General features: G+C 37.8%; 1 protein-coding gene across 3 annotated transcripts; it reads right to left on the bottom strand.

The window, feature by feature from the left end:
• Nucleotides 1-882: 882 nt before the first annotated feature.
• LOC101330387 (uncharacterized) lies at nucleotides 883-26,197 on the bottom strand. Of its 3 annotated transcripts, none has more exons than XM_019924036.3 (8): nucleotides 25,962-26,197; nucleotides 14,798-14,919; nucleotides 13,083-13,221; nucleotides 10,012-10,133; nucleotides 7,988-8,098; nucleotides 6,259-6,365; nucleotides 2,689-2,783; nucleotides 883-1,195 (listed from the first exon to the last, which is right to left on the bottom strand). In XM_019924036.3, exons 1-8 carry the CDS (start codon nucleotides 26,056-26,058, stop codon nucleotides 1,191-1,193), a joined length of 798 nt encoding a protein of 265 aa, XP_019779595.2. In that variant the 5' UTR covers nucleotides 26,059-26,197; the 3' UTR covers nucleotides 883-1,190. The 3 variants fall into 3 exon arrangements, with proteins under 3 accessions (XP_019779595.2, XP_004314466.3, XP_033707079.1); XM_004314418.4 differs by having other exon boundaries at nucleotides 2,693-2,783; XM_033851188.2 differs by having other exon boundaries at nucleotides 2,693-2,783; nucleotides 25,890-26,025.
• Nucleotides 26,198-26,247: the final 50 nt, after the last annotated feature.

Below are 26,247 nucleotides of genomic sequence, written 5' to 3'. Positions count from 1 at the left end.
TTGGCAGGTGGACTCTCAACCACTGCGCCACCAGGGAAGCCCAGTGTTCAAGTTTTGACGTTTCACTGTATTCTTGGGGGAAAAAAAGTTCTGCTTCTCCTGATTTCAAAAGAAAGTCATTACAGAAAAAACGGAAAATTCAGAAAAGAAAAGAATAATAAATTACCAGTAATTGTTCCACCTAGATATAACCTCTATTTATATTTTAGAGGCTATCTTTCTAGTTTTGCTTTTTCCTAGCAACTGCAATTATTTTTTATTTTAGTCCTTGTGCTAGCCTCCTCAGATAAAGCTGTGTACAAGGATCTTACAGAATAGAGATCTAATAAATGGGGTACAGTGTAACCTACCTTCCCCTCCACCCCTCCTTCATAATGGAAACTACTTCTGGTCTTTTGGGGGGCCATATCTGGACTTGGTATATAGAGTTAGTGACTAAAGAAGGACACATGTTGGGATTTCCTTGGTGGTCCAGTGGTTAAGATTCCGCACTCCCAATGCAGGGGGCTGGGGTTCGATCCCTGGTCAGGGAACTAGATCCCTCAGGCATGCTGCAACTAAAGGAGCTGCATGCTGCAACTAAGACCCGGTGCAGCCAAATAAATAAATAAATAATTTTTTTTTTTTTTAAAAAGGGAATTCCCTGGGGGCGCAGTGGATAAGACTCCACGCTCCCAATGCAGGGGGCCCGGGTTCGATCCCTGGTCAGGGAACTAGATCCCACGTGCATGCTGCAACTAAGAGTTCGCATGCCACAACTAAGGAGCTGACGAGCCGCAACTAAGACCTGGTGCAACCAAATAAATAAATAAAAATTCAAAAAAAAGAAAAGTACACGTTTATATTTTTAACAAAATAAAAGAAACCAGGGGAAAACCAAAATTTTTTCACACAAATATTTTAATAAAATTATCACGCAAAGTTGTCTATATACACATACAACTATTTACAAATATGTAAGCATATGTACAAAGACTAGAAAGGAATATACAGAAAAAATATGTGTTAGGATACTGGGGTTCTGTTTCTTTTAAATTATTTTGTAATTATTTTACACTGAGGTAGGACTATTGTAGTGTTAGAGAATCTTGTATAAATGTATTTGTTCAAGAGCTTCCTTGTCAATATCCTTTTCTGGGTATACATCATAGTTCAGTGGTACCTCTTCAACCCAGGGAGATAACTGTATATTAACCTGGAAAAAAAAAGGTCATAAACAAATATGAAAATTGCAGAATGAACCTATTCTCTTGAATTTTGAGAAATCATGACTAAGTAATTGAACACAAAGGATTTTTATTACAATGAGAGGGACTAAGTTCTACATGGTGCCACATAATTCTTTGTCGTACGAAATGGTAAGTTTGTGGATTCAGGGACTTAATTTACCTTGATTTTGGAATTTGAAAGAATAAAGAACATATAGTATAATTATTTTAATGTAAATAGTTTAATAATTAAACCAGCTTAAACAATAAAAGATTAAAACAACAATGGGAGTACACAGAGAAACGGTTCATATACACACAGTGATGGTGCTAAGAGGTTGCACGAGAGGGGGTAATCTCCCTCCATAACCTTTATCAGGCCCTGCCCTTCACACTGCAAATTTGGGTCTCCGGGATACAGAAATTCTGGGGCCACCAATGTATATATTTGTTTAAAGAAGTTTCATTAAATAGGAGAGCAATAACGTTATTCAAGAATTCATATATAAGGACTCTTTCAAAAATATTTTACTTTGGTAAGTGAAAATCACTGAATTATTTCAATACATATAGATATTATAAACTGGAGAGCACATATTTTAAAAGGTATGTTTTTATGAGTATGGAAAAGTATGGTAGAATCATACCACTCACGGGGTAGGGATCTCATGGGGAGGGAATTAGGTGGGGGGAACTGGGGAGATCAACATTGTTTCTTTATGTATCTCTGGATTATTTCCCTTGTTATGACAAACATGAATTACTTTTGTAATTTAGATGATTGACAAAAATTTTTAAAGAAGGTATTATTGATGATTGTTTAGTTTTTTAAAGGAAGAAATATATATTTAAATTTGGCAGTGCTTATATGTGAGGAAAGAGATATTAAAGAAAATGATAATATGACTCTGTACTAAGAAATGGCACAGTATCTTTCATCTAGGGATCTCAAAGAGCTTTACAAACATTAATTAACCTTTATAAAAGGGTCAACTTATTGGGCTGAATCTTATTATTAAGTATCAGCCTTATTTTGTACGGAGAATCTGAGGAACATGGAAGCAGTTTGTGCAAGATTCCAAACTTGACCTAGAAGCTCAACTGTGTTTAGGATGTGGGCCTCCAGTCCACTTACTGATTCTAGAAACCTAAACAGCTCTGTTCCTTTTGTTCTCAGGGAAAAAGTTATGATGTGGGTGTTCTAAGTCTCTTACAAATATTTAATAGCATTTGTTAACCTAAATAAAACTGTAACCCCACAGCTGGAAAAATTGGGTGGAGAAGCAAAGGAATCTGTACACTTTCAGAGCTCTTGATGCTAGTGAACAAACCACAAATCAGTTCTTAAGCCATAAGGTTTTGTTATTCTTTCTATCATTGTCACTATATTCAGAAAGAATATTTCTAGAATATTTTAACAGCTATCAGAAAAAAGCAGAAGAAAAGTTTTGACAATAAAAATGCTGGGAAAGAGGCTTACCTACCTGAAGACTTGAGAGAGAATCTTCAAGGCTTGGCACGGTCACTAATAAGGATCCTCGTTTCCTTACATTATGGCTGATATATTCCCAGGCTCTATAACACATTCAAAACTTATATGTTATGCTTTACCAGACACTGGATATTTTTTCAAAATGAGGATGACAAAAAAAAATATAGCCCAGGCGATATGTAGAAATCCAGATGGGTAAAAATGTTTGCCAGCAGAAAACAGGACCGCAGCAAGATACTAGAAATTGGTAAATTCAGTTCCTGAAGGGATGTTGGCAAAATTGTGAAGTGACAATACTGAGAGAGATTTAACAAGATGGGGATTAGGGTTAATACAAGGGATTGTGGGTAAGGCCAAAAGGAAGTTTTCAGAACTGATAAAGAAATCAAAGCTGGATCAGCGTTAAAGCCTCTTCAATTCTTTATGAACTGTCAAACTTTCTGCAGAATGGAACAGGGCTGAGGGGTGTGAGTGGGAAAGAGTCATGGAGAAAGGCCACAGAAGCCAGAAAGCAAGCAAAGACTAAAATAAGAGTATAACATAGAGATTAGATCTTTTAAAGTAATATCAGGAGTGAAATCATACTTTATTTGGCTGTCAGAAATATTCAACGGAAAGAATTCTGGACATTATGGCACCTGAGAAGTTTAATGCGATCAACTAGATTTAAAGCACGATTGCACACCATGGGCATATATATGTGTCAGAGGGCAGTGTCTGACCAGTTCTGATTAACCTGTAGAGCAGACATGAATGGGATTTCTACACTGTGCATGAGTTTTGACAGTACAGCCTGCTATTGGGGAGCAAGGGTCAAGCAATGCAGGGGTGTGCACCCCTTGTAGTGGGGCAGGTGGGCAGCAGTACCATTTGCACTTATTTTCGTTACAGCAATGGTTATTGGGTTTAGTATATTCTGGAGCTTACTAGGCAAAACGATACAAATGTTCTTTTTCTCAGGCTAGATATAAAACCAAGAAGCAGTGTTTGATAATAAATATCACTGTGCTTGGGCTAGAGCTGTTTGTTGTCTTGATGTAGTTCTTTAGAAATTATATATTTTACAAGTCTACTTAGTAAGACTGAAGAAGCTGAGTATACTGGCACGGTTGGGCATGGCTCTCAAAATAGCACCTGCTGTTTCTGAGAAGCTGTCATTGTAGTAGTTGTATATGTTTCACCTACTGAAAAAATACAGAGGCACCTTTTAAACAAAGAATTACTCTACTTGCTACAATACAGAATTATATAGGTAAATGATCAATTTTGTCAGAACGATTCCAATATCAGAATGCTTTACTGTATCTTCTAAACTTTCTCCCATGTACTGTCATTCATGATGAAGGTAATTAACCATGAGAGGCTATCATCTATCTATATTTAGAATTCACTGCATTTGATTAACTTGGAGCAATGACTGAACTAACACATGGTCAGTACCTATTTGGTGAGTCATGCAGAGTTTGTGAATTAATTTTCCAAGATAGTTTTTTTTTTTGAGATTATTTATTTTTTTTATTTATTATTTTTGGCTGTGTCTGGTCTTAGTTGCGGCATGCGGGCTTCTCTCTAGTTGTGGCGTGCGGGTTTTTCACTGGACCACCAGGGAAGTCCCCCAAGATAGTTTTTTTTTTTTTTTTTCCAAGATAGTTTTTAAAACAACCCAAACATGAAAATACTTTCCAGTATCAAGTTAACAGGTAGCATTCATCATTCTTCAGCATTCAAAATCTTCCTATATGAATCTGTGAAGAGTTTAAGGTGTTTTTCTCTTTTAACTTCTTACACGGCATAAACCTAGTATATTTCATTCTCCAACAATGATGTAATGTTTTGACTACTGGTCCTGAACTTCAAAAGGTAAAAAGCTATACATACTTTGTCCACTGGAAATTAAGCTTAAAGAGTGCACTATGATTAAAACAACTTGTTCATGTTGTGTTTCTGGCCTTTAGCCTGTGACCAAAAAATCATCACCCATTCTGGCTGAGCTCTGAGGATATGATTTGCTTTCTGTTGAACTAGTTTCTTTTTAAACTATTTACACTGTTAATTTTGTACTAACCTTAACCTACAAGTAACAGATATGTGTGTGTATGTGTGCGAGAGAGACAATATAGACAGTAAAGGGGTGGCAGGATAAAGAGGGTTACTCATTCAGGATTCTACTCCATATTAACTGTTTATGGTCTATAATTATGTCTTTTTATTTCTTGCAGTAGAAACCTCACTGATGCACTAATCCAAACGTGTGTAATGCCCTTTCATAGATATGGAAAGGAGGTTTCCTGCATCCAGAGTATACGTATGTCATTATGATAAATAAGTCAGCAAGCCTAACTGACCAGAAAATCAGTGTCTCAGACTACAGGAATTTTCTAATTAGAGGAACCTATAAGTCCTGATGAGAAGTCAGAAAAGCCATCACAGGGAATTCCCTGATGGTCCAGTGGTTAGGACTCCACACTTACTGCCCAGGGCGTGGGCACAATCCCTGGTCAAGGAACTAAGATCCCACAAGCCCCGCAGAGCAGCCAAAAATTAAAAAAAAAAAAAAAGTGATCAGAGATTTGCTAATTTTTCTATTGCTTGAATAGTGGAATAAACTCCAGGAACCTACTATTACCACATTAAGAACGTTTTAAAAATTTGATCATTATTCACTGTTTTCTAGCTGAATATTCTTGTATCTTGTTTTTTTTAAATTTTTATTTATTTATGGCTGAGTTGGGTTTTCCTTGCTGCGTGTGGGCTTTCTCTAGTTGTGGCGAGCGGGGGCTACTCCTCTTCGTTGCAGTACATGGGCTTCTCTTTGTGGTGGCTTCTCTTGTTGAGAAGCACGGGCTCTAGGTGCGTGGGCTTCAGTAGTTGTGGCAGATGGGCTCAGTAGTTGTGGCTCACGGGCTCTAGAGCACAGGCTCAGTAGTGTGGCGCACGGGCTTAGCTGCTCTGCGGCATGTGGGATCTTCCTGGACCAGGGCTCGAACCCGTGTCCCTTGCATTGGCAGGTGGATTCTTAACCACTGTGCCACCAGGGAAGCCCTATATCTTGTTTTATAGTCATTTATAGGCACCAGTTAATTCCCATAATTTTGTGATAGGAGAGCATAGGACATGTTTTTTCAAAGAAAAGAAAACTGAGGCAGAAAAGAATAAGTATAAAAACCCACTGGGAATTGATAACTTCTTGCATCCCAGACTGCAAAGCAAATGCTTGGGTCATGAAACCATTTTATAACTACTCAAAATTAGATGTAATATTTACAAGGTTAGACAACTAAAGTTTATTTTTATTTTCATTTAGACATAACACATTTCCTTATTAATATAAACTCCTGACAGTTGAGGTCGTTTCTGAGAAGTTTCATATCACTGCTGAGGCCCCGGGTTTGATCCCTGGTTGGGGAACTGAGGTCCCACAAGCCTCACAGTGTGGCAAAAAATAAACAAATAAATAAAAAATAAAAAGTTTAATATGAAAACACTTCTACCAATCCCTTTTCATACTTTGTTAGATATATTTTAACAACAGATTTCTTGCTTGAATAAATAACGTACCTGGCCTGTTCTGCCTCATTAAGAAAATATTCAAAGACATTATTCATTATAATAACATCAGCATTTTGCAGAAGTGAACCTTGTGTACAGATGTCTGCATGAAGCACCTAAAAAAGAATAAGTTCACGTAAGAGAACAAAGACACCGTATCATATAATCACGTAAGAAATAGCTATTGATTCAATGATGTTGTGAGGCAATATGGGAGATTCACACTTCTTAAAATGGGAGAACAGTATATTTAATACTACTACCTGTGGAAGATACTCAATACCTAATAAAAACCATAAGCTTGTGAAAATTTTGTTTTAGATGGAATCATTTATATAGTTATAATTACACTCTTTTCACTCCCAGTTCAGAGCTTTTTCCATTATATCACTAGTTATTCTGGCTCCATCATCAACTGGATTTGTACATTTGGGTAGTCAGTGTCTTCCTAAATAAAATGGAGTAATACATGTCCTGATTCACAGAATCAAATGGGACCATATAAAATTTAAAAAGTAATTTATAAATTGTAAAATGTTAATACAAATATTTTAACTGGCCTTGTCTGACTCTTCATCTAAAATTCACTTGAATATATTATCTATCCAAGAAAGCAAACGAAATAATTTATTGAAAAAACTATATACCTCAAAAAATTAACTTCGACTATAATCAACAAGTCTTGTAGACCACAGGCAAGATAATAAGAGGAAACATGTATTTGCTCAAGAGCAAAGCAAATAACTTTTATTTTAAAAAGGACAGAAAAAGTTTTTTATATCATATGATTTCCTTCCAAAAAAGAACTTAGCCTTACAAATAAATAATATCCAGAATGTTTAAGTCTCGATTTCTAATTAAATCAATATTCCTGTTAGTTATGTGATTCTTATTATGTAAGAGCAGTGTGTTTTTGTTCATTAAATATGGGATAGTGAGAAAAATCCATGAACTTATTATTGGACAATGAATTCTCTTTGATCAATTGCCTCTCAATTTCCAAGATGAGAGAGAAAGAGAAAAAAAAGGCAAGGATGGAAGGAGGAAGAGAATGAAAAGTTTTCCTTCTATAAGAAAGGGGAAAGCTAGATCCTTAATCTTACTAAGATATGTCTTTCAATATTTGATTGCATTGAACACCAGAGATCCTTAGATACACAATACTTCTGTGCATTGCCATTAGAAGTGTAGGATCACTAGTGAAATGACAAGGATTACTGCATCAACCAAAAAACTTCCTTTCCCCTTTTTTATTTTTCCCCTTACATATAAGAAACAGAAAATTTCTGTCATAGGCCAACCCAGGACATCATTCTCCCATGAACTGCTATTCTGTGGCACCCACAATTCCTATTGAAAGCTTATAAAAAGATAAAAACTGTGAGCATTACTTAACCTTTTTGCTTACTTTCAACATTCAGAGTTTAATTAAATACACTTCTGACCAACATCAAGAGATTCAAAATTAGTGCTACCAAAACTATAGTTGATACGAAGAAAATTAAGAAAAAATTCTACTTTCTAATAAAATTTGGGAGGAAGAGAAAAATGTGAGTGGAACATATTGATAATAATTCAACTTTATTATCAGTGTTTTAAAATATTAAGTTAACTCAATCTGTTTCTACACAACAGCAATCAAGAATAGATTCAAAAAGTGTTTCCAACTCCAATGCAGAAGAAATTTGGCTAAACTATGCTATACAGTGGATAACAGAATAAACATTTAAAAGGGTACCTTTATTCTGTCAGTGAACTGGTACTTTTTTATGACCATTTCCTGCAACTGGCAAAAGTCTCCATTCAATTCTACTCCATATAATTGTGATGCTGAACTGTAAAGATAACCCTGAAATATGAAGATACATTATGATACAAAAGAATTAACTTTTAGTTGTGGGTTTATTTCTACTTGAAATTTTAAAAGTCAAACTTTTTTTTTTTTAAAGTCTTTATTGAATTTGTTACAATATTGCTTCTGTTTTATGTTTTGGTTTTTGGCCACGAGGCATGTGGGATCTTAGCTCCCCAACCAGGGATCGAACCCGCACCCCATGCACTGGAAGGCAAAGTCTTAACCACTGGACCACCAGGGAAGTCCCTAAAAATCAAACTTTTAAAAACAGAATTCAATAAAGTAAAAATAAAGATAAAAAGGAAAGATAAGTAACATTTTATAATTTATGTAAACCAACTTTTAAGAACTTAGACTCTTACTCATCGAGACCTTGATTGTAGTTTATTAATTTCCGTTATTTAAAAGTAATCATATTTTTAAAGATTGATTTCTTACTTTTCCTGATAAAACTGTGCATTCAACAAAGTTGGAAATGAGGAAAGTGATCACATATAGATTCTTTGTTTAATACCCTACTTCCATAATTTCTTGGGAATTTCAGGGGAAAGCAAGAAAGGCATTAACCTGTGGGAAATATAATGGAAACTCATGCACAGTCTGACACAAGAGGAGGGTGGCTGGAGGTGTGTCCTGTTTGGCTTTGAGAAGTCAGCCTGGTGTCTGGCAATCCACCAAAGACAACTGGCCATTAGTTAACAAGGATAATCAAGAACTGTCTATATATTATTATGTATCTATTTTGGTTATAATAACAAAAAATAATCTGGAAGGAGAGGTCAAATCATATTCTGAAGACCATTATACATCAACTAACACTTACGTGTAAACTAAATTTATATTCATAGCTCATCATGGATTTTTAGAATATGTTCAATGGAGCATATGTAAGTATTCAAAAAATTTTTGTTGACTGAATCAGTGATGTACTATAGAGGAAAATGACAATATGTCTAAATTCATTAATGCTGCCAAATACCTGCAGAGCCACAATTATTTCAGCTATATACTTTTCTAACAAATAAAAAAATTAACAAGAATGGACAAAATATGGTAAACAAGCATAATCTCTAATGTTCTCCAAACAAAGCCATCTGATAAACTGTACTTTCTATTATGGCTATTTTTCCTAATTGTAGAATAAAAGTCAACACTGAAAAATAAATGAACCATGAAAGAGTTAACTGTTTCTGTTTAGAGCAGGCAGTGATGCTGGGAACTGATAGGGCCTGTTTCTGGCATGAACATCTACTGCTGTTGGCCACATGTTTTAACACATCTGCTAATGACAACCAGAAACCACATTTCAGTTTTTTGATAAAACCATTTAAGAATATTTAAAATGCTCATGATTTGAATTTTTTAAAAAAAGCCACATTGAAGACACAGAAGTCTTTGGATCACAGGATTCGAACTTTGGATCACAGAAAACTAGAGCACGATGTGTCCTGGATATCATTTAGTTTGCTCACTTACAGGTCAGGAACTTGAGGCACAGAGGTGTTCAGGGACTTGCTCATAGCCATAAGCAATTTCCCAGGTCAGGTAAATTTGTCAGTTTTATAAGAGCTCTTATCAAAACTCAGTATACTATACTATTTTAGTACAGTACAGAAAATGGAGTTAGAAGGGCAGTAAGTGAGTGACAGAATAGCAAAGTGTTATGAGGGTCACCTGTTGCTGTTTTGCTGATATTCCTTCACTTGTGTCACAAAGTCAAACTAGTAACGGAAATCAGAGAGCTGGCCTTTGAAAGTCCAAATTTGATACACTATTTTAACCATATTATTCTGTTACTCTAATGAATAAAGCCAAGCTGTCACCTTGGATGGTGGCAGGCAAAACTGATGCTAGTAGGAGAAGAAAGTATTTCCAAATGTTGAGTATGTCTACAAGCTGGACTTTACCCCGTAAAGGACGGTGCCAAGCCTGGAGCCAACGTCAACCAAGACCTTTCCCGATAGATCAGGGAGTACATGATGATAAATGAACTTCAATTCCATGAGAGAGAAGGAATGAGAAATAAACCCTGGAGAATTAGAACAGAGTAAACATTAAATTCTGCTTGGGGATTAACAATTCCATTCTGTATTTCTAATTCTTTCACCTGTAAAGTGTATTTCATGCTTTTCTTAATCAATGAAAGCCATTCAGAGGTTATTTAGAAAAAATTAATGTGATAATTTTGTATTCATTCACTCTGAGCTGTATTAGACAAGAACAAATATGAAGTCTCTGACATTTAAAAGGCCTCTAGAGGGAACTCCCTGGTGGTGCAGGGGGCATGGGTTCCATCCCTGGTCAGGGAACTAAGATCCTACAAGCTGCGCAGCACGGCCAAAATCATCATCATCATCATCATCATCATCAAAGGCCTCAAGAAAACCGCTACTCAGCTGCCTGTCCCTACCCCCATGCTCCTCATTTCCTTCTTGCTGCTGCTTAGGGTGTCCTGGGTTTTCTCCTTCCTCTTCTCCCTCTGACCTGCTGTTCCCAGCAACTGCTTCCTAACTCCCATACCATCTGGCTTTCTCACCCTATCCCAGAGCCAACCACAGGGCTTCCACCTCTTGCGGCATAGACTGTAAACTACCCAATGAATGCCCATCTCTGGAGTGGAACAATGTGGCAGCCCTGAGCAACCTAGAGTGTGTTCTGGAGTGCAGGAGAGGGGTGGTATGGAAGGAGGTTAAGACACTCCTAAACTGTTATTTCCCTTAGTTTAATTGCTACAATTTCTAGTCTCCTAGCCCACCTTCTCACTCCATTATTTCTGTAATGAATCACCTGGGAGAGCCTGAGTCTGTTTTTTCTGATATGGAGGTAATCCAAAGACTTTCTCTACTGTATGCTACATGACATAATGGTCAGGAAGGGGAGAAACTTTGATCATAACTAATGACTGGTGGCAAAGAAAATGGAAGCAGGCAGGCTAATCCCTTGGAAGAAAATAAAGGATGACTAGGCCTCAGAAGTAACACTGGAGGTGATGGGGTGGAGGGGGGTTGACCACCATAGCCCTTATCTCCTCTCATCCTCACGATCCTCTTTGCCACGTTAGTGCTCCTGCCCTGGGCTCCAGAGTCATCGTTCGTGTCTTGTAGCTGGACAAGGCCCTTTCATATAGGGAATAAGAGGCCCACACGGTGATAGCTTTTTCAGAGTCATTATAGTTACCCAGGCTGATCTGGGTGTCCAGACACGATTTACAATCTGATTTTTACGTGAAAATACATCCTAACCTCCAAATTTTTCTGTGTCAAACATAGCTCTTCTGTAAATTTCTGTACATCAGATCTGATATGGTGTTATTTATAATTCACTTTTTAGTTTTCCCTCTATTGTTCTTTTTCTTTTGGCTGCGTTGGGTCTTTGTTGCTGTGTGCAGGCTTTCTCTAGTTGCGTCGAGCAGGGGCTACTCTTTGTTGTGGTGCACAGGCTTCTCACTGTGGTGGCTTCTCTTGTTGCGGAGCACGGGCTCCAGGCGCACGGGCTTCAGTAGTTGTGGCACACGGGCTCAGTAGTTGTGGCACACAGGCTTAGCTGCTCCATGGCATGTGGGATCTTTCTGGACCAGGGATCAAACCCGTGTTCCCTGCATTGGCAGGCGGATTCTTGACCACTGCGCCACCAGGGAAGTCCCTTCTTCTACTGTTCTTGTCTAAGTCCTTTTCTATTCTGTGAATTTCAACTATTTCAAATGGAAAAAAGTACTATCTAAAAATAGAATCTTAAATCAGTAAACCAGGGTAGTTTAATCCCCAACTACAATACAGGTACTATATATTTGTATTAGCAAAATACTACAAATTTGGTAGTAGTTAATTTTCGAGAATAATATTATCTAAGATCAGTCATATGAGCACAATATTACTTATCCCCTCTAAGCAACACCTCTAAATCTAAGTGAGCAGGGAGATTGAAATAGCATGTTTAAATTAATAGCCTAGCCAATAATATCCAGTTTGAACAAAAAATATATTAACAGAAGAGTTAACATCTTAGCAGCATGGAGTCAGTCTAGTTTCCCATTTGAAACACAGGTGCTGCATCTGAGGGACAGAGATGCAGGAGACTGTCACTAGAGTTGTTCTGGGTTATAGACCAAAGATGCTCCATGATGTCAAATCATGGCCTGAATAGACTGTCAAGATTATCTATCTCCGTCCTCTGAATCCATGCCCATCCAACAATATCTGATTACTATCTGACTTCTCAAGTAGATGTTTCTATGTGGAGAACGTTTTTAGTCCCCTTGGCAGTTATATTTCTCATTGTAAATAAATCAGCACTATGGTTAAATGTGACTCTCTTTTGAGTATATAAAGTATGAGTCAGTTTCCCTGTATTCATTCACTTCTGATTAGTTGCTGGACCTGAAAAGTCACCTCTAATTAAACATGCTCAGTGAAAAGCAGAAATATCCCCCTGGGAGAGACATGAAGTGGCCTAGCTTCCCTGGACGATGCTTCTATTTAGTTTCCCTGACTGCAATAATTGGTAATGGCTAGGCTGCAGGTTGTCCTTTTGCTTTCCAAAAACAGCGAATGCTTGGGCAAGAATCTGCATACTCGGGACTTCCCTGGTGGCACAGTGGTTAAGAATCCGCCTGCCAATGCAGGGGACATGGGTTCGAGTCCTGGACCAGGAAGATCCCACATGCTGCAGAGCAAATAAGCCCGGAAGCCACAACTACTGAGCCCGCGTGCCACAACCACTGAAGCCCACGCACCTAGAGCCCGTGCTCCGCAACAAGAGAAGCCACCACGATGAGAAGCCCGCACACCACCATGTAGAGTAGCTCCCGCTCGACGCAACTAGAGAAAGCCCACGTGCAGCAATGAAGCCCCAATGCAGCCAAAAATAAATAAAAAAATTAAAAAATAAAAATTAAAGATATTAAAAAAAATCTGCATACTCATGACATGTAAGGAAAAGTATACACGAAGTCATCAGGTTTGCAGGCTTGAGTGCCCACCTAAAGGCGCCGTCTGGTGTGAGCCGCACACCATACAGTAGTATCTGCTCATTTTTCCTTCCTCACATAATGAATCAATAAAGTCTTCATCATAAAGGAATGCATCAACGTGAACTGTGGGTTCTGGCTGCTGCTGTATCTGGTGGAGAGAAGAAAAACATCAAAAGAAACAAAGTACAAAGAAGTCTCTTTTTATTGCTAAATAAGGCAAAACATCAGTGGTTCATATGCTAAAATTCTGAGAGCAACGACAAGGTCCAGGAAGACAAGTTTTGATTATGGAAGTCAGCAACTCTGCTCTGCTTTTGTTTCATTTTTCAGACACTAGCAACTTGTTATTTGACATGTCATGATGCAAAACATGGCTATGAGAAATAGATGAAAATTTTAGATGAAAGGAGTATTTTGAGACCATCTTGTCCATCCTAAGTAGTATATTTTACAAATAAAGAAAGTGATACCCAGAGAGATTTCTCCCAAGAAATGACACTAGTTAGTTAAGAGCGGGAAGAACTGAAACTAATATCAGGTCTTCTGAGTCCTACATGTCAGCGACTTACCCATCAAAATACTTAGCAAGTAATCTTTGCCCAGAAGCAAAGTTTTCAAATAATAACAATGTTAGTAAAACTCCATGCTTACAAATAATAGCACTTTATTAATACTGGTGGTACATGATATAATAGCAAGCAGCTACAGAGAAAAATATGTCTGATTCCTTCTACTTTAACACTAAATAAAGAATCAACCTATCTACTTGGAAATCTACAAAATTATATCTACATCTATACACACACACACACATATATAAGTATATAAAATGTATGAACATACACAAGGACCAGAAAGAAACAAAGGAAGAGAAAAACAGTTTGTTGGGATGGGGGATTGTGGGTCCACCATTAACATGCAATGAATACTTTTTTGTCTCTTTATATATTGTGTTATATCATGAGACTGCTAAGATTGTTTTATTAATAACATCCAAACTGTATTACAAATATTGCTCTCAGTTTTTATACGACCCACTATTTTCCTCCTGTAAATGACTGGATGTTTACTAAGATTTACTGAGTGCTCACAATGTGCACAGAACTACCAAAAATGTACAGGATTTAGTACCTCTGCTCAGGAATTTACATGCTGAAAAACCACATGAAGCGCTGCTACTTTCAGATTAATGGGGGAAGAAGAAATTATTATTCTTAGTTTTGCTTTAGGAAACAGTATTCATAGCATATGTGTCCCATAAGAGTTGGGCTTTGAAGGTACTTGAATGAGGGGGTTGTCTGGAGAAGAAAAGTGAGAATTCTAGGAATAAAGGAATAAAAGAAGCAAAAACTGTGTAACGCAAAAGTAGGAGAAGGAAACAAAGGGGTGAACTTCACCCTTGATAAAAGCCACGGAAATGGAACAGGGAAAAGAAAACCAGGACAATGGTGTAGGCAGGGACAGATTAATGTCGTGCCTTGATTTTGGGGGTGGGGGTGGGGGGTTGAGTGCTTGGCAAACAGGACACCCTCAAAAAATATCTGTTGAATGAATGGTACTAGGGAGCCAGAAGGTTACAGACTCAAAAGAATTGGGGACATGATGGAAGCACCAAACGAAAAAGCAGAATTCAGGACTGATTAGACTGGAAAGGCTAATGGGGTTAGGGGAGAATAGGAGAATCCTCAAGTAGCACTAAGAGTAAATTAATTTAACATATTTACTTTTTGGAGGGCTAGATGTTCTGAGGAAAGCATGGTTTCTAGAGGTAAGCAATTCCGAAGGTCTTCTGCTATGTTTTTCAACATAATGTCATTATTGTCTTGAATGAATTCATCAAAATCTCCTGCAAAAAAAAAAACAAAAAAAACCAGATATAGCTTTTATGGATGTACTCATACCTAGACTAAGTGATTACAATGGGTGGCTATTTTCCATCAGATAGCATCAATTTATAACAATAAATAAACTTTCTAACCAATGAAATATTTCAATTTTAACAAATGTTCCATTGAAAACACTGAGTTTTTCCTTTTTCCAAACTGCTTGAAAATATAAAACTTGACTATTTCAGCCTGTTATAGAACAACAAAGGCATGTAAAAAATATGTAGTACTTTTACTACTTTATTTTTACTTACGGAAAGTACTGCTATTAGTTTTTAGGGTCTTAAACTTACCAGTAAGTAGTCAAATATTCCTTTTGTGACCATATAGATCTTACAAGTTTAGGAGGCATCACACAGGGATTACTAAGAATATAACTTTAATCCGAGCATCTCTGCCTCCAATAAAATGTACTCAAGACTTTGGATAACAAGAACTAACAGATGGCACCAACTATAGAATAAACTTTATAAGAATCATGTTGCTCCACTGCATTTGAACAGCAGATAAAATAATCATTAAAACAGCACATTTCTGATGGCTGTGGCCTACCTTTGGATAATCTGGCAAAAAGGGAAGTGTGCATGCATGCCGATGTATATAGCAATTACGATGGAGAAGGTAAGAGACTGACGGTGAATCTAGGTGAGGGTATAAAAGTGGTGTTCATTGTTCTGTTTTTTCACCTTATCTGTGTGTCTATAAATTTTTTTAAATTGGCTCTACAAAAGTATGATTTCTAAGCAGCTCATATAATTTTAACTAGAATGTGACTTATCTGGAAGTAAAATATTCTAAAAGTTAGCTACAGCCTGAATGCCAAATATAGACTGGAAAGGACTACTAATGAAAACATTTTACCTTTTTCTTAAAAGACTTATATTGAATTCTTGCTAGAGTAAAAGGACCTCGAAGGGGTTGTGTTTTTCCTACTGTTTTAAAACAGCTATAGAAGGAAAACAAGGAGATTCTGAAGAAAATATCATCCACCTCCACATCTCGCCCCCCAAATCTTTGGTTGTTTTTAAATAAGTTCACGATTTCCTTCTTAAACATAATAATTCTTGTGTTGGGTCAGAATGTAATTTTCATGTCACAAACAACAATTAAAATTTGGATAATATTTTCTAGTTTGCAAAGTTCTTTCACATAGAAACTAGGTCATTTAAGTATTATAACATCCATGTAAGGAAGACAAAGCAAGATTACATTCTCTGATTTACAGAGGAGGTAACTGAGTCTTTGAAGGTTAAATGAACTGTGAAAAGTTACAAGGCAGGCCAACAGCAGCACAAGAAGCAAACCTAGGTTTTTTGCTTCTAAATAAAGCTACTCTTCTTTTTCACTTTTTCCACTGTTTCCCTACGTACAGAGGTTCTTTCTCTGTATAACTTCCTTTTGAGCAACAGTAGTTAATATGAAGATACTGATACATTATTTGGCTCCCTGAACTAATGTAGAAAGGCCTTTTAGCTCTTTTTTCTTTCCTCACCTATCTAGTATAATGATCTAAGTTGTTGCTTCAAATTATTTCTAGAAGGATGCAAAATATAAATTATAGAGAAATGAAAATACTATGAAGATTCATTCCAAATTGTTTTAGGTGGAACTTAAATAGCACCTGTGATGCATTTTTAAAAAAACTGGCCTTTTAAAAATTGTATTCTTAAAATCTAATTAAATTTTCTCAAGGTGTTAATTAATACCTAACATCTGCTTAGCTTCTCTCTGTAGATGGGAAACTGTCTAGAAGCCTCTATGACTTTTTTTTTTTTTTAACATCTTTATTGGGGTATAATTGCTTTACAATGGTGTGTTAGTTTCTGCTTTATAACAAAGTGAATCAGTTATACATATACATATGTTCCCATATGTCTTGCGTCTCCCTCCCTCCCACCCTCCCTATCCCACCCCTCCAGGCTGTCACAAAGCACCGAGCCAATATCCCTGTGCCATGAGGCTACTTCCCACTAGCTATCCACCTTACTACGTTTGTAAGTGTGTATATGTCCATGACTCTCTCTCACCCTGTCACAGCTCACCCTTCCCCCTCCCCTAGAAGCCTCTGTGACTTGCATTTAATTCTAATAATATCACTCACACCATTGATTCTTAGCAAGTTCTCTCAATTTGTAAATGGTATATAACTGAAGAAGCCAATAAAAATCTCATTATACCAAACTAAGATATCTCATAGCCCAACTTCTTTGGATTTAATTCTGTAACATAAACAACCATGTTAGGAAAACATAGTTTTCATGTGGGTCAGCCTTATAAGGGTCTTATAGTGGAAAGGGAACTTAATTACGAACTATTACCAAATGGCAGAATCCATCCATGCATCTCTGACATATGACTGTTTTTCAGTCCTCACCTGAACACATTCGGGAAGTGCATTTCTTCCATGTGCTGAGCCAGAATCTACCTTTCCATAACAGCTCATTTTTCTAATTTCAGCTCGAGAGGAATCATCATCTTTAATGCTATTGCTATACGGCATTTATTGAATGAGCACTTTTAAGGCATGCTAAATTTTGTGCAGTGCTTTTCAAACAGTCATTTAATCCTCAGAATCCTATATGTGGTGCTCTTATCACTTCTATTTTATAACAAAAGAAGAATGTGAGGTCAGAATTTAAGTTACTTGTCTCAGGTCATACTGGCCAGAAAGTGGTAGAGTTGGAATTTGAATGTAGGTCTAACTCTGAACTCTTAGTTACTATACCATACAGTCTCTCTAAGGGAGCTCAGAAGGCAGCTGGCTAGTAAGAGCTCCCCTATCACTGACTCAGCCTTCTCTTCTCCCTAGCTCTGACCACGGTTCCTCATATATTGGGGGAACCATATCCACCGCCATCTGGTTGCCATCTTCTGGACTTGTTCAACAGCCCCTTTAAATGTGGCCCTGGAACTGAACTCAATTTGGCAATTTAGTTCTCTAATCCATGACTACCTTAGCTTATTTTCCTCTTCTATCACTTTGTAGTGTCTAGGGCTCTGATTGCTACTGCTACTGGGTTATTAATAGACTTGGAAAGGGTGGTGGTGGTGAACCATCTAAACAGTCATATGTGAAGATCAAGGGAGCTGGAGAAATGAAAGATGGGAAGGGCTGCAAATTCTGAACCATCACAATAGATTTCCCGCTGTCTCCCTAGTTAAATATGTTTATTTGGGAGTTAATCCCCCAATTAATGTAAGCATCACCAGGCAAGATGAGAGATATTATGAAATTGTGTGTTAAATTACTCAGTCATTTTAAAAAGGCAGTATTAAGTGAAGACTCATTCCCAAGGATACCAGGTGAAAATGAGAACTGACACCTCTTATCCTGGACAACAAACTCTGATTCAACTACATTCAAGGGTAAAAAGAGATTCCTTCAGTTACAGCAGTGATTCTTCACCATGGTCCTAGTTAACAGGATCCACATATGGGCTTTATGTGGTCCATAAAAGGCCTAAAGTTGCATGCTTGGTTGTATACATAAATATGTATAGTTTTCTAGGAAGAAAATTCTCAAAAGATCTTTCATAATAATAGTTAATATTTGTTGAGCACTGTATGTAAGGCACTGTGGAAATTTTTAGCTCAAGAAGGCTAAAATTAGTTTCATTATCTGTAGTGGTTGGCAAATAACTTCTGAAAAGAAGGGCAAGACATTTTTGCCCTAATAATGGCTATAAAACAGGTGGAAAAGGCATGATATGATAGGATATTACTGCAGTGTGTAAAACTGGAATTCATTTAACACTCTATCATCATAAGTATTTGTTATTAAAATTAAATTCCTTAAAACATTATTTTAAAAGGCTGTGTAATATTCCACCATATGTATATTACTTAACCATTCAGTCCTACTACTATACATTTAGATACAATTATAACTGTGAAAAATTGGGAACACTGCAACTAACATTTTGGCATACATCTCTTTGTATTTATTTCCTTACTATGAATTCTTAGAAGTAGAAGAACTTAAACATTTTAAAGGCTTTTGCTACATATTGTCAAATTTCTTTCCTGAAAGATTATACCAATTTAATCTATCAGAAAAGAATAAGAATATGTGTTTCATTAAAGCCTTATAGCATTGAATAGTACCATAAAAACAAACTTTGTTGTTTTAATTTGCATTTCTTTAATTACAAGTGAGGCTGAACATCTTTTAACATGTGTAATAGCTATTTCAGAATGTGTGGTAACAGTACGTTGCTTGGAAAAAGTTAAAGAAAGGTGTTAATCAGTTGCCTAAGGACAGTAAGGTTTTTCTCAAATTACATATGTAGGTGGGAAGGGAGTGGAGAAAGAAGAGCTTCACTAAAGAGCAAAATTCATTCTTTAAAAATTTCCTACTTATATTTAATTAAATCCATGGGGACAGAGAAATCACCAAAGCTGACAGTATATGAATCAAACCCCACTTTTTACATCTAGTCAGGTATCAAGTCCTATCACTTTCTCTTTTGAATCCACTTCCTCTTTATTACTGCTTCAAATACCTCATAGGCACAGGCACCACCTCACATTTAGAATACCAGAACAAACTCACAATTAGCTCCTGAATTATCAGTTTCCCCCAATATAAGATATCCTGCACACCGATTTTAAACTAATCTTGCTTCAACTTCACTTTGTGTCACTCCTTCCCCTTACAATTTTGGGATAGCTTTTCACTTTTCAACATATGAAGTGTCACTCTAGACTTTCAAGGCCCTCTATATCACCAGAGTCTAACCATCCTATTTTCTATTCTCATTACTCTCTAACGTAACTTCTGCTTAAGATGTGCAAATCTCCTCAGCTGTTTTCCATACTCCTTCCTGTTCATACTCTATGACCCTGCCTTTTGCAATAAGGCCCTGCTCAAGTTACTTCATCTCCATGAAGTCTTACGTTCAAACTCTGGCCTTAACTCACCCATATCCTTACTTCTAATGACTTACAATACATAATTAAACATTGGGTTATATATTTCCTATTATTCATTCATATCTAATATTACTCTGAAGTTCTTATTCAAATTTTAAAAATTTACTGAGGGGACTTCTGGTCCTAGACAAGATGGCTACTTCCCTCTTTTCCCCCTGCTCTTCCCCTCTAAATACAATGAAGTACCCTGGAAATAAATCAACAGGCAACCATAAAGGACTCTGAAAGCTAGAAAAAAGGTAAACTGTCTAGGGACCTGAGGATTTAAGGAAGGAGGGTCACCGCAGTGAATTCCCTCCTGAGTTTTCCTTTTATCTTCCATGTAGCCTGGACTGGGCCCTGGAGAGGCCTGCATCCCAGAACTACCAACAGCCAGATTGAAAAAAAAGAACAAAACAAAAACTAAGAAAAGCCTGCTCTCTCTCACCAAAGACTGTAAAGGGGAAGAACAACAGAGACGTACTGGGGAGCCCTAATCCCTAGTCCACACCTGGGGCAGTGGCAGGCTATCTGGTAATGACAGGGGAGGCTGCTGTCCTCAGGCCCTCTACCCAGCAGGATAGAGACCCAGGCCTGAGGTCTCCCAGCCTTCTGCCCAGTGGCCAAGAGCAAACCAGGCCCTGTACTGCTTGTCCCCTACTCCCACTGGTGGAAGGTAAGCTCAGTGACATAGGGTGATCCAAGAAACTGTCCTTCTCCATGCAGGCAACACCAGCATAGACTGAGCAGGAGCCCCAGCAGTTTCAAGGAATGAAGCAGACCTGAATAGCACTGCAAGGGCACTGAAAACTAAATTGTTATCAGAGCTATAGCCCACAAAAGCAGGCCAGAACCAACAGGTTAAACTTAAGCAGGGTAACTGCCTACTAAGATAGAAGATTTGAATAGGATCAAGTCAGCATAATATCTAAAATATCCAGGATAAAATCAAAATTACCCTAGCATACAATCAGAATATCCAGGATACAATGGAAAATCATTTATACCAAGAACAGGAAGTCATAATTTGAATCTGGCAATCTAGATGCTAACATGTAAATTAATCAGAAATTTGGATGATCAGACAAGGCTTTTAAAGCAAACTCCATAATAAAAATGCTTCAATAAGCAGTTAAGAATTATCCTGTAACAAGTGAAAAAAATAGAAAATCTCAGCAAAGAAGTAGAAGTCATAGAAAAAGAAACAGAAACTATAAAACTGAACAAACAACAACAACAACACAAAAACACTTGCTGAATGGGTTCAGTAGTAGAGATGACAGAGGATAGAATCAGTAAACTTGAGTTGACAGATCTATAAAATTTATTCCATCTGAACAACAGAGATAAAATAGACAGAAAAAAAAATAACTGAACAGAGCCTTAAGGATTTGTGGAATAACAAAGATCAAACATTAGTGTCAGAGCTCCAGACATAGGGAAAAAAGTGTGGGGCTGAAAAGTATTTGAAGAAATATAGCTAAAAACTCCCCAAATTTGGTTAAAGACATAAACCTACAGATATAAGAAGCCAAGCAAACTCCAAATATGATAGACCCAAAGAAATCCACATAAGAACATACCATAAACTTCTAAAAACAAAAGAGACAAAGAACAAATCTTAAAAGAAGCAAAGAGAAATGATTCACTCCCTGTAGGGAAACACCAATTCAAACAGTGAATTTTTCATCTGAAACCATGGGAGCAGACTTCCCTGGTGGCACAGTGGTTAAGAATCTGCCTGCCAATGCAGGGGACACAGGTTTAACCCCTGGCCCAGGAAGATCTCACATGCCATGGAGCAACTAAACCCATGTGCCACAACTACTGAGCCTGGGCTCTAGAGCCCACGTGCCACAACTACTGAAGCCCATGCGCCCTACAGCCCGTGCTCCACAACAAGAGAAGCCACCGCAATGAGAAGCCCGCGCACCACAACAAAGAGTAGCCCCTGCTCACTGCAACTAGAGAAAGCTCATGCGCAGCAACGAAGACCCAATGCAGCCAAAGAAAAACCCCCAAACCCCCCAAAACAAAAAAAAACCCAAAAAACAAAAGAAACAAAAAAAACCCAAAAAACAAAACAAAAGAAATAAAAAACCAAAAACTAAACCAAAACAAACAAACAAAAAAGCCATGGGAGCCAGAAGATTACAAAATTTTTCAAATGCTAGAAAAAAAGGACCACAAACTGTAAATTTTATATCTGATGAAATTATCCTTCAGGAATGGAGAAGTAAAGAAAACCTCAGATGCAGAAAAACTAAGAATTTGTTGCCAGCAGACCTACCCTTAAAGAACTGGTAGAGGAAACTCTCCAACAGAAAGGAAATAGCAGAAGGCTTGGAACTTCAGAAAGGAAAGAACACAACAGAATGGGTAAAAACAGAGTAAATTCATTACACTATCTTTCTCTTCATTAGTTTCTTAAACCATATTTGATGGTTAAATCAAAATTTATAAAACCATCTGTAATAGTGCTCAATGTATATAGAGGAAATACATAAAATAATCATATTTTTAAAGTGGGGGAGGGTAAAGGGACCTACATGAAAGTAAGATTTCAATACTTCATTCTAGTGTTAAAACATTGATACCAGTAGATGGTGATGTTACATATGTATACTGTAACAGAGTAACCACAAAGAAAACTAAACAAAGAGATAAACTCAGAAACACTATAAACAAGAACAGAATTCTAAAACTGTTCCATTTACCCACAGGAAGGCAAGAGGAGATAAGAAATTGAGAAACAGAAGGATCAAACAGGAAACAAGAGATTGGAAAATCTGTAAGTTATGTGGCTACTTCCTCAGTGGTAATAGCAATATAATATAGAACTGCAGTAGTATGCTGTTCGACAAATGTAACTAGATCCCAGGCTTTGCTTTTTAGATTTGTCGGAATTTCAAAGAAACTCTAACAACTCTGTAGCTGCTGTTCAGCAACAGGTTCAATTCTGCTCAATGAAGATGTATTTAAAATACAGGAAACAGGGCTTCCCTGGTGACGCAGTGGTTGAGAGTCCGCCTGCCGATGCAGGGGACACGGGTTCGTGCCCCGGTCTGGGAAGATCCCACATGCTGTGGAGCGGCTGGGCCCATGAGCCATATCCTCTGAGCCTGCGTGTCCGGAGCCTGTGCTCCACAACGGGAGAGGCCACAACAGCGAGAGGCCCGCGTACCGCAAAAAAAAAAAAATATAATAAAATACAGGAAACAGAAAAGCTTCTAGTCACCTACTATTAACTTCTTTAAGCATTTAAATATTTTCTTGATTATTTTATTATTTTCTTATACACACCTTAATTTTCTATCCTTTATAATGTGATTCTTTTTTTTTTAAAGCAGATTTACATACACTTTTTTTTTTTGCGGCACGCGGGCCTCTCACTGTGTGGCCTCTCCCATTGTAGAGCACAGGCTCTGGACGCGCAGGCTCAGTGGCCATGGCTCACGGGCCTAGCCGCTCCGCGGCATGTGGGATCTTCCCGGACTGGGGCACGAACCCGTGTCCCCTGTATCGGCAGGCGGACTCTCAACCACTGCGCCACCAGGGAAGCCTTATAACTTGATTCTTAATAGAAATTTTTATGAGTTGTTGGTTTGACATCCTCATTTGTATTTGCATACTCAGGAAAAATTCAGAGGCTTCAGAATGGTGTTTGTTAACAGACAGCTGTTAACAAAATGTAATTTTTAATATGCCTATTGGGGACCTCACATACAGTTTGGCTCTCGATCAAGAGTCCACTATATACATATACAAGAAGTACAAAAGAACAGATGCTCTGCCACAAGATTAGAATCAATGAGCTGAAGTCCTGCTGTATTTTTTACTCCTTTTATTTATTTATTTGAGGGGGGAGTTGTCTTTGTGTGCTTTGTCCCTCAGACTTTTTTCATCCTTCTTTACTGGTGCTCATTTGTTTTCTAGACTTTGGCCTAAGCGGTACCAAGGTAAATACAGGCTCTATCTTTATTTTTTCTATATCTTCAGTTTATATCATACTTCGACATGTGCTTGCCTCTGTCCTGGTCCAAGCTTCTGGTTCTATCAGCCTGATCCCAAATGACCTCAGGTCTTGGTATGATAATCCCACTATTCCTTCAGAGACCAAGAATATTATTCTTCCTTTTGTGTATTTAAAATTATTGTGATTTTTACCTGTTAGCAATATGTAGATTTTTTTCAGTTTCGGTAAACTCTGTGAAACTCAAAACCAAAATCATGTCTATTATTATCTCTTGCTATTCCATTAAATGGTATAAAAATTCAAGGAGAGTTATAATTATCAAAGGTCTAAGCAAATGTCATACAAGTAAGACATTATGCGATAATTTTTTTCCTGGAAGAAGGAAGTTAATTAGGAAAATGAAAAATTGTTGATTGGAAGAATCTTTTGTGCTGTATTTCATAAAAAAGTACACTATAAGTGTCAGTTTGGGAAGATGAGAATGTTCTGGAGGCAGATGGTGATTACGGCTGCACAAAGTAAATGTATTGTACTTAATGTACACTTAAAAATGGTTAAAATGGTAAATCTTGTATTATGTATATATTACCACATAAAAAACGTATACCAGTAAATTACACTACTTTTAAAGATTCATATTAAAACATACTCCTTCATTTTAAGCTAAGTGACACTCTCATTTCTTAAAATATTCATGTAATAAACATTCTTCAGAAACTCAGTTTGTGTTCTAAATTGCTTAACAAATTGCTTGAGCTTCTCTACTACAGGATCGGCTGGAGAAAGGCACAGAACGTGGTGTTAGTAAAAGTAAAAACATCTTCTTTAGCCAATGGTATTGGGTCTTCTTGTTTACAAAATCATCATACAAAACACGCTTTCAACGAGTTTGAAAAATGGAGTCTCAACTGATGCCTCTAAAACTGGAGATTTAGATTACAAATGGCTCCACAAAACTGAAATCTTGAGGGCAAGGATGTTTTAGTAATGGTGCAATTGCCAGAACCAGGCAATAGATGGCATTTTTGTAGGCACCCAGGGCTTTTGGAATAAAATATCTCGTAGATTCCCACCTTGAATCTCGTCTGTGTGTATAAATATGAAGCTAGCTCTTTGGTTTTCTCTACTTTCCAGGCTAAATCTCACTACCAGATGTCCAAGTTAATTTTAGTTTGGCATCTTATCTAAAATGATCCTCCAAAATGAGTAGTAGTAGTAGTAGTAATAACAATAATGATAATACCCAAATTGACTCTAACATCACAAAGAGAGAAAGTTCTAGGAAGAACCTCACGGATGGAAGTCTAAAATTGGGAGTCATCAGCAAACAGGAATATTTCAAGTCATGAGTCTAGATGAAAATAAACATGGACATCAACGTTTAGGGGTACAGAAGCAGAGCATGGTTTGGAATAGTTCTCCAACAAGGAATATCCTATCCTCTTGTGCTTTCACCAGGCTTCACTTTGCCAAAACAGATCTATCCCATTCTTCAATAACTCGACCTAATTACCACATTTCCTCGATTCTAACTTGTACTTTTTTAGTATTACTATCATTGAAAATCAAAGTCCTGTCCTCCCCTCCCCCTTTTCTCCCTCTCCCCACCCCGGAACACCTGCTATTAAATTGATGGCCCATTTTACAATTGAGAAAATAAATGCACTAGCTACACGTGATTTTGCCTACAGGGTAAAAACTTCCAGCTCTACAGCCTGAAACTTCTCTTGCAAAGGGCTTTTTCAGGTAGTATCCTACTGGTCGTCCCAAATCTGTGGGAGTAATGGGGAGGAGGGCTAACCCATCACCCCGCCACCCCCCCCCCCCTTTTTTTTTCCTTCAGAGAAGAGGTTAGACACAAGGCGGCTGTAGCCGCTTGTCTGAAGTCTGTAGCGGAATCACAAACCCAGAGCCAGGTCCTCCTGCACCAATCCTAAACTGGATTCTTAAACTGACAAAAGTTTGCGATGTGCCCCCCTTCAACCCGATCCGTAGCAGAGCAGAGACCAGCACAGCTACCCTATGGAACGCTTCTGGCCTCACCCTAAGTCCCCAAGGTCAACGCCCACAGCATATTCTTGCCCCAACCGTCTGACTCTGGCTCTGATCGCTTACGGGTAGTTCTCATCCACTGGAGCAGAGCTGGGAGGTCTGCTGGAGCCACCGTACGGAGTAGCTGCAGTACTGCTTTCCGAGCTGAGCGGAATTCCATGTTGGAGGAAAAAGCAGAGCAGGGGAAGGTTCGCACTGCGCACGCGTAGGCGTAGGCAGAGGCGGGTCCAGACACCTGATTCGACCCGGGGTGGAACCCGCCTCCCTTGGCTGCTAAAGTCCTAAGCCCCGCCCCCTCTTTGGAGTTCTCACTGGCTCCCGGGAATTCCTACACGCAGACATCCCTACA

This window comes from Tursiops truncatus, chromosome 2 (assembly GCF_011762595.2).
Source record: "Tursiops truncatus isolate mTurTru1 chromosome 2, mTurTru1.mat.Y, whole genome shotgun sequence".
Classification (NCBI taxonomy): Eukaryota; Metazoa; Chordata; class Mammalia; order Artiodactyla; family Delphinidae; genus Tursiops; species Tursiops truncatus.
Note: the sequence above shows the minus strand (reverse complement) of the source record. Positions and strands in the feature narration are given on the sequence as shown.

Coding starts and splice junctions, on each gene's coding strand:
- LOC101330387 (XM_004314418.4), bottom strand. CDS start 26,058: ATGGAATTCCGCTCAGCTCGGAAAGCAGTACTGCAGCTACTCCGTACG. Junction 2,784..6,258: donor AATGAGGCAGAACAGGCCAG/GTACGTTATTTA, acceptor AATGTGTTATAG/AGCCTGGGAATATATCAGCC. Junction 1,196..2,692: donor ATTCTCTCTCAAGTCTTCAG/GTAGGTAAGCCT, acceptor TTTTTTTTCCAG/GTTAATATACAGTTATCTCC.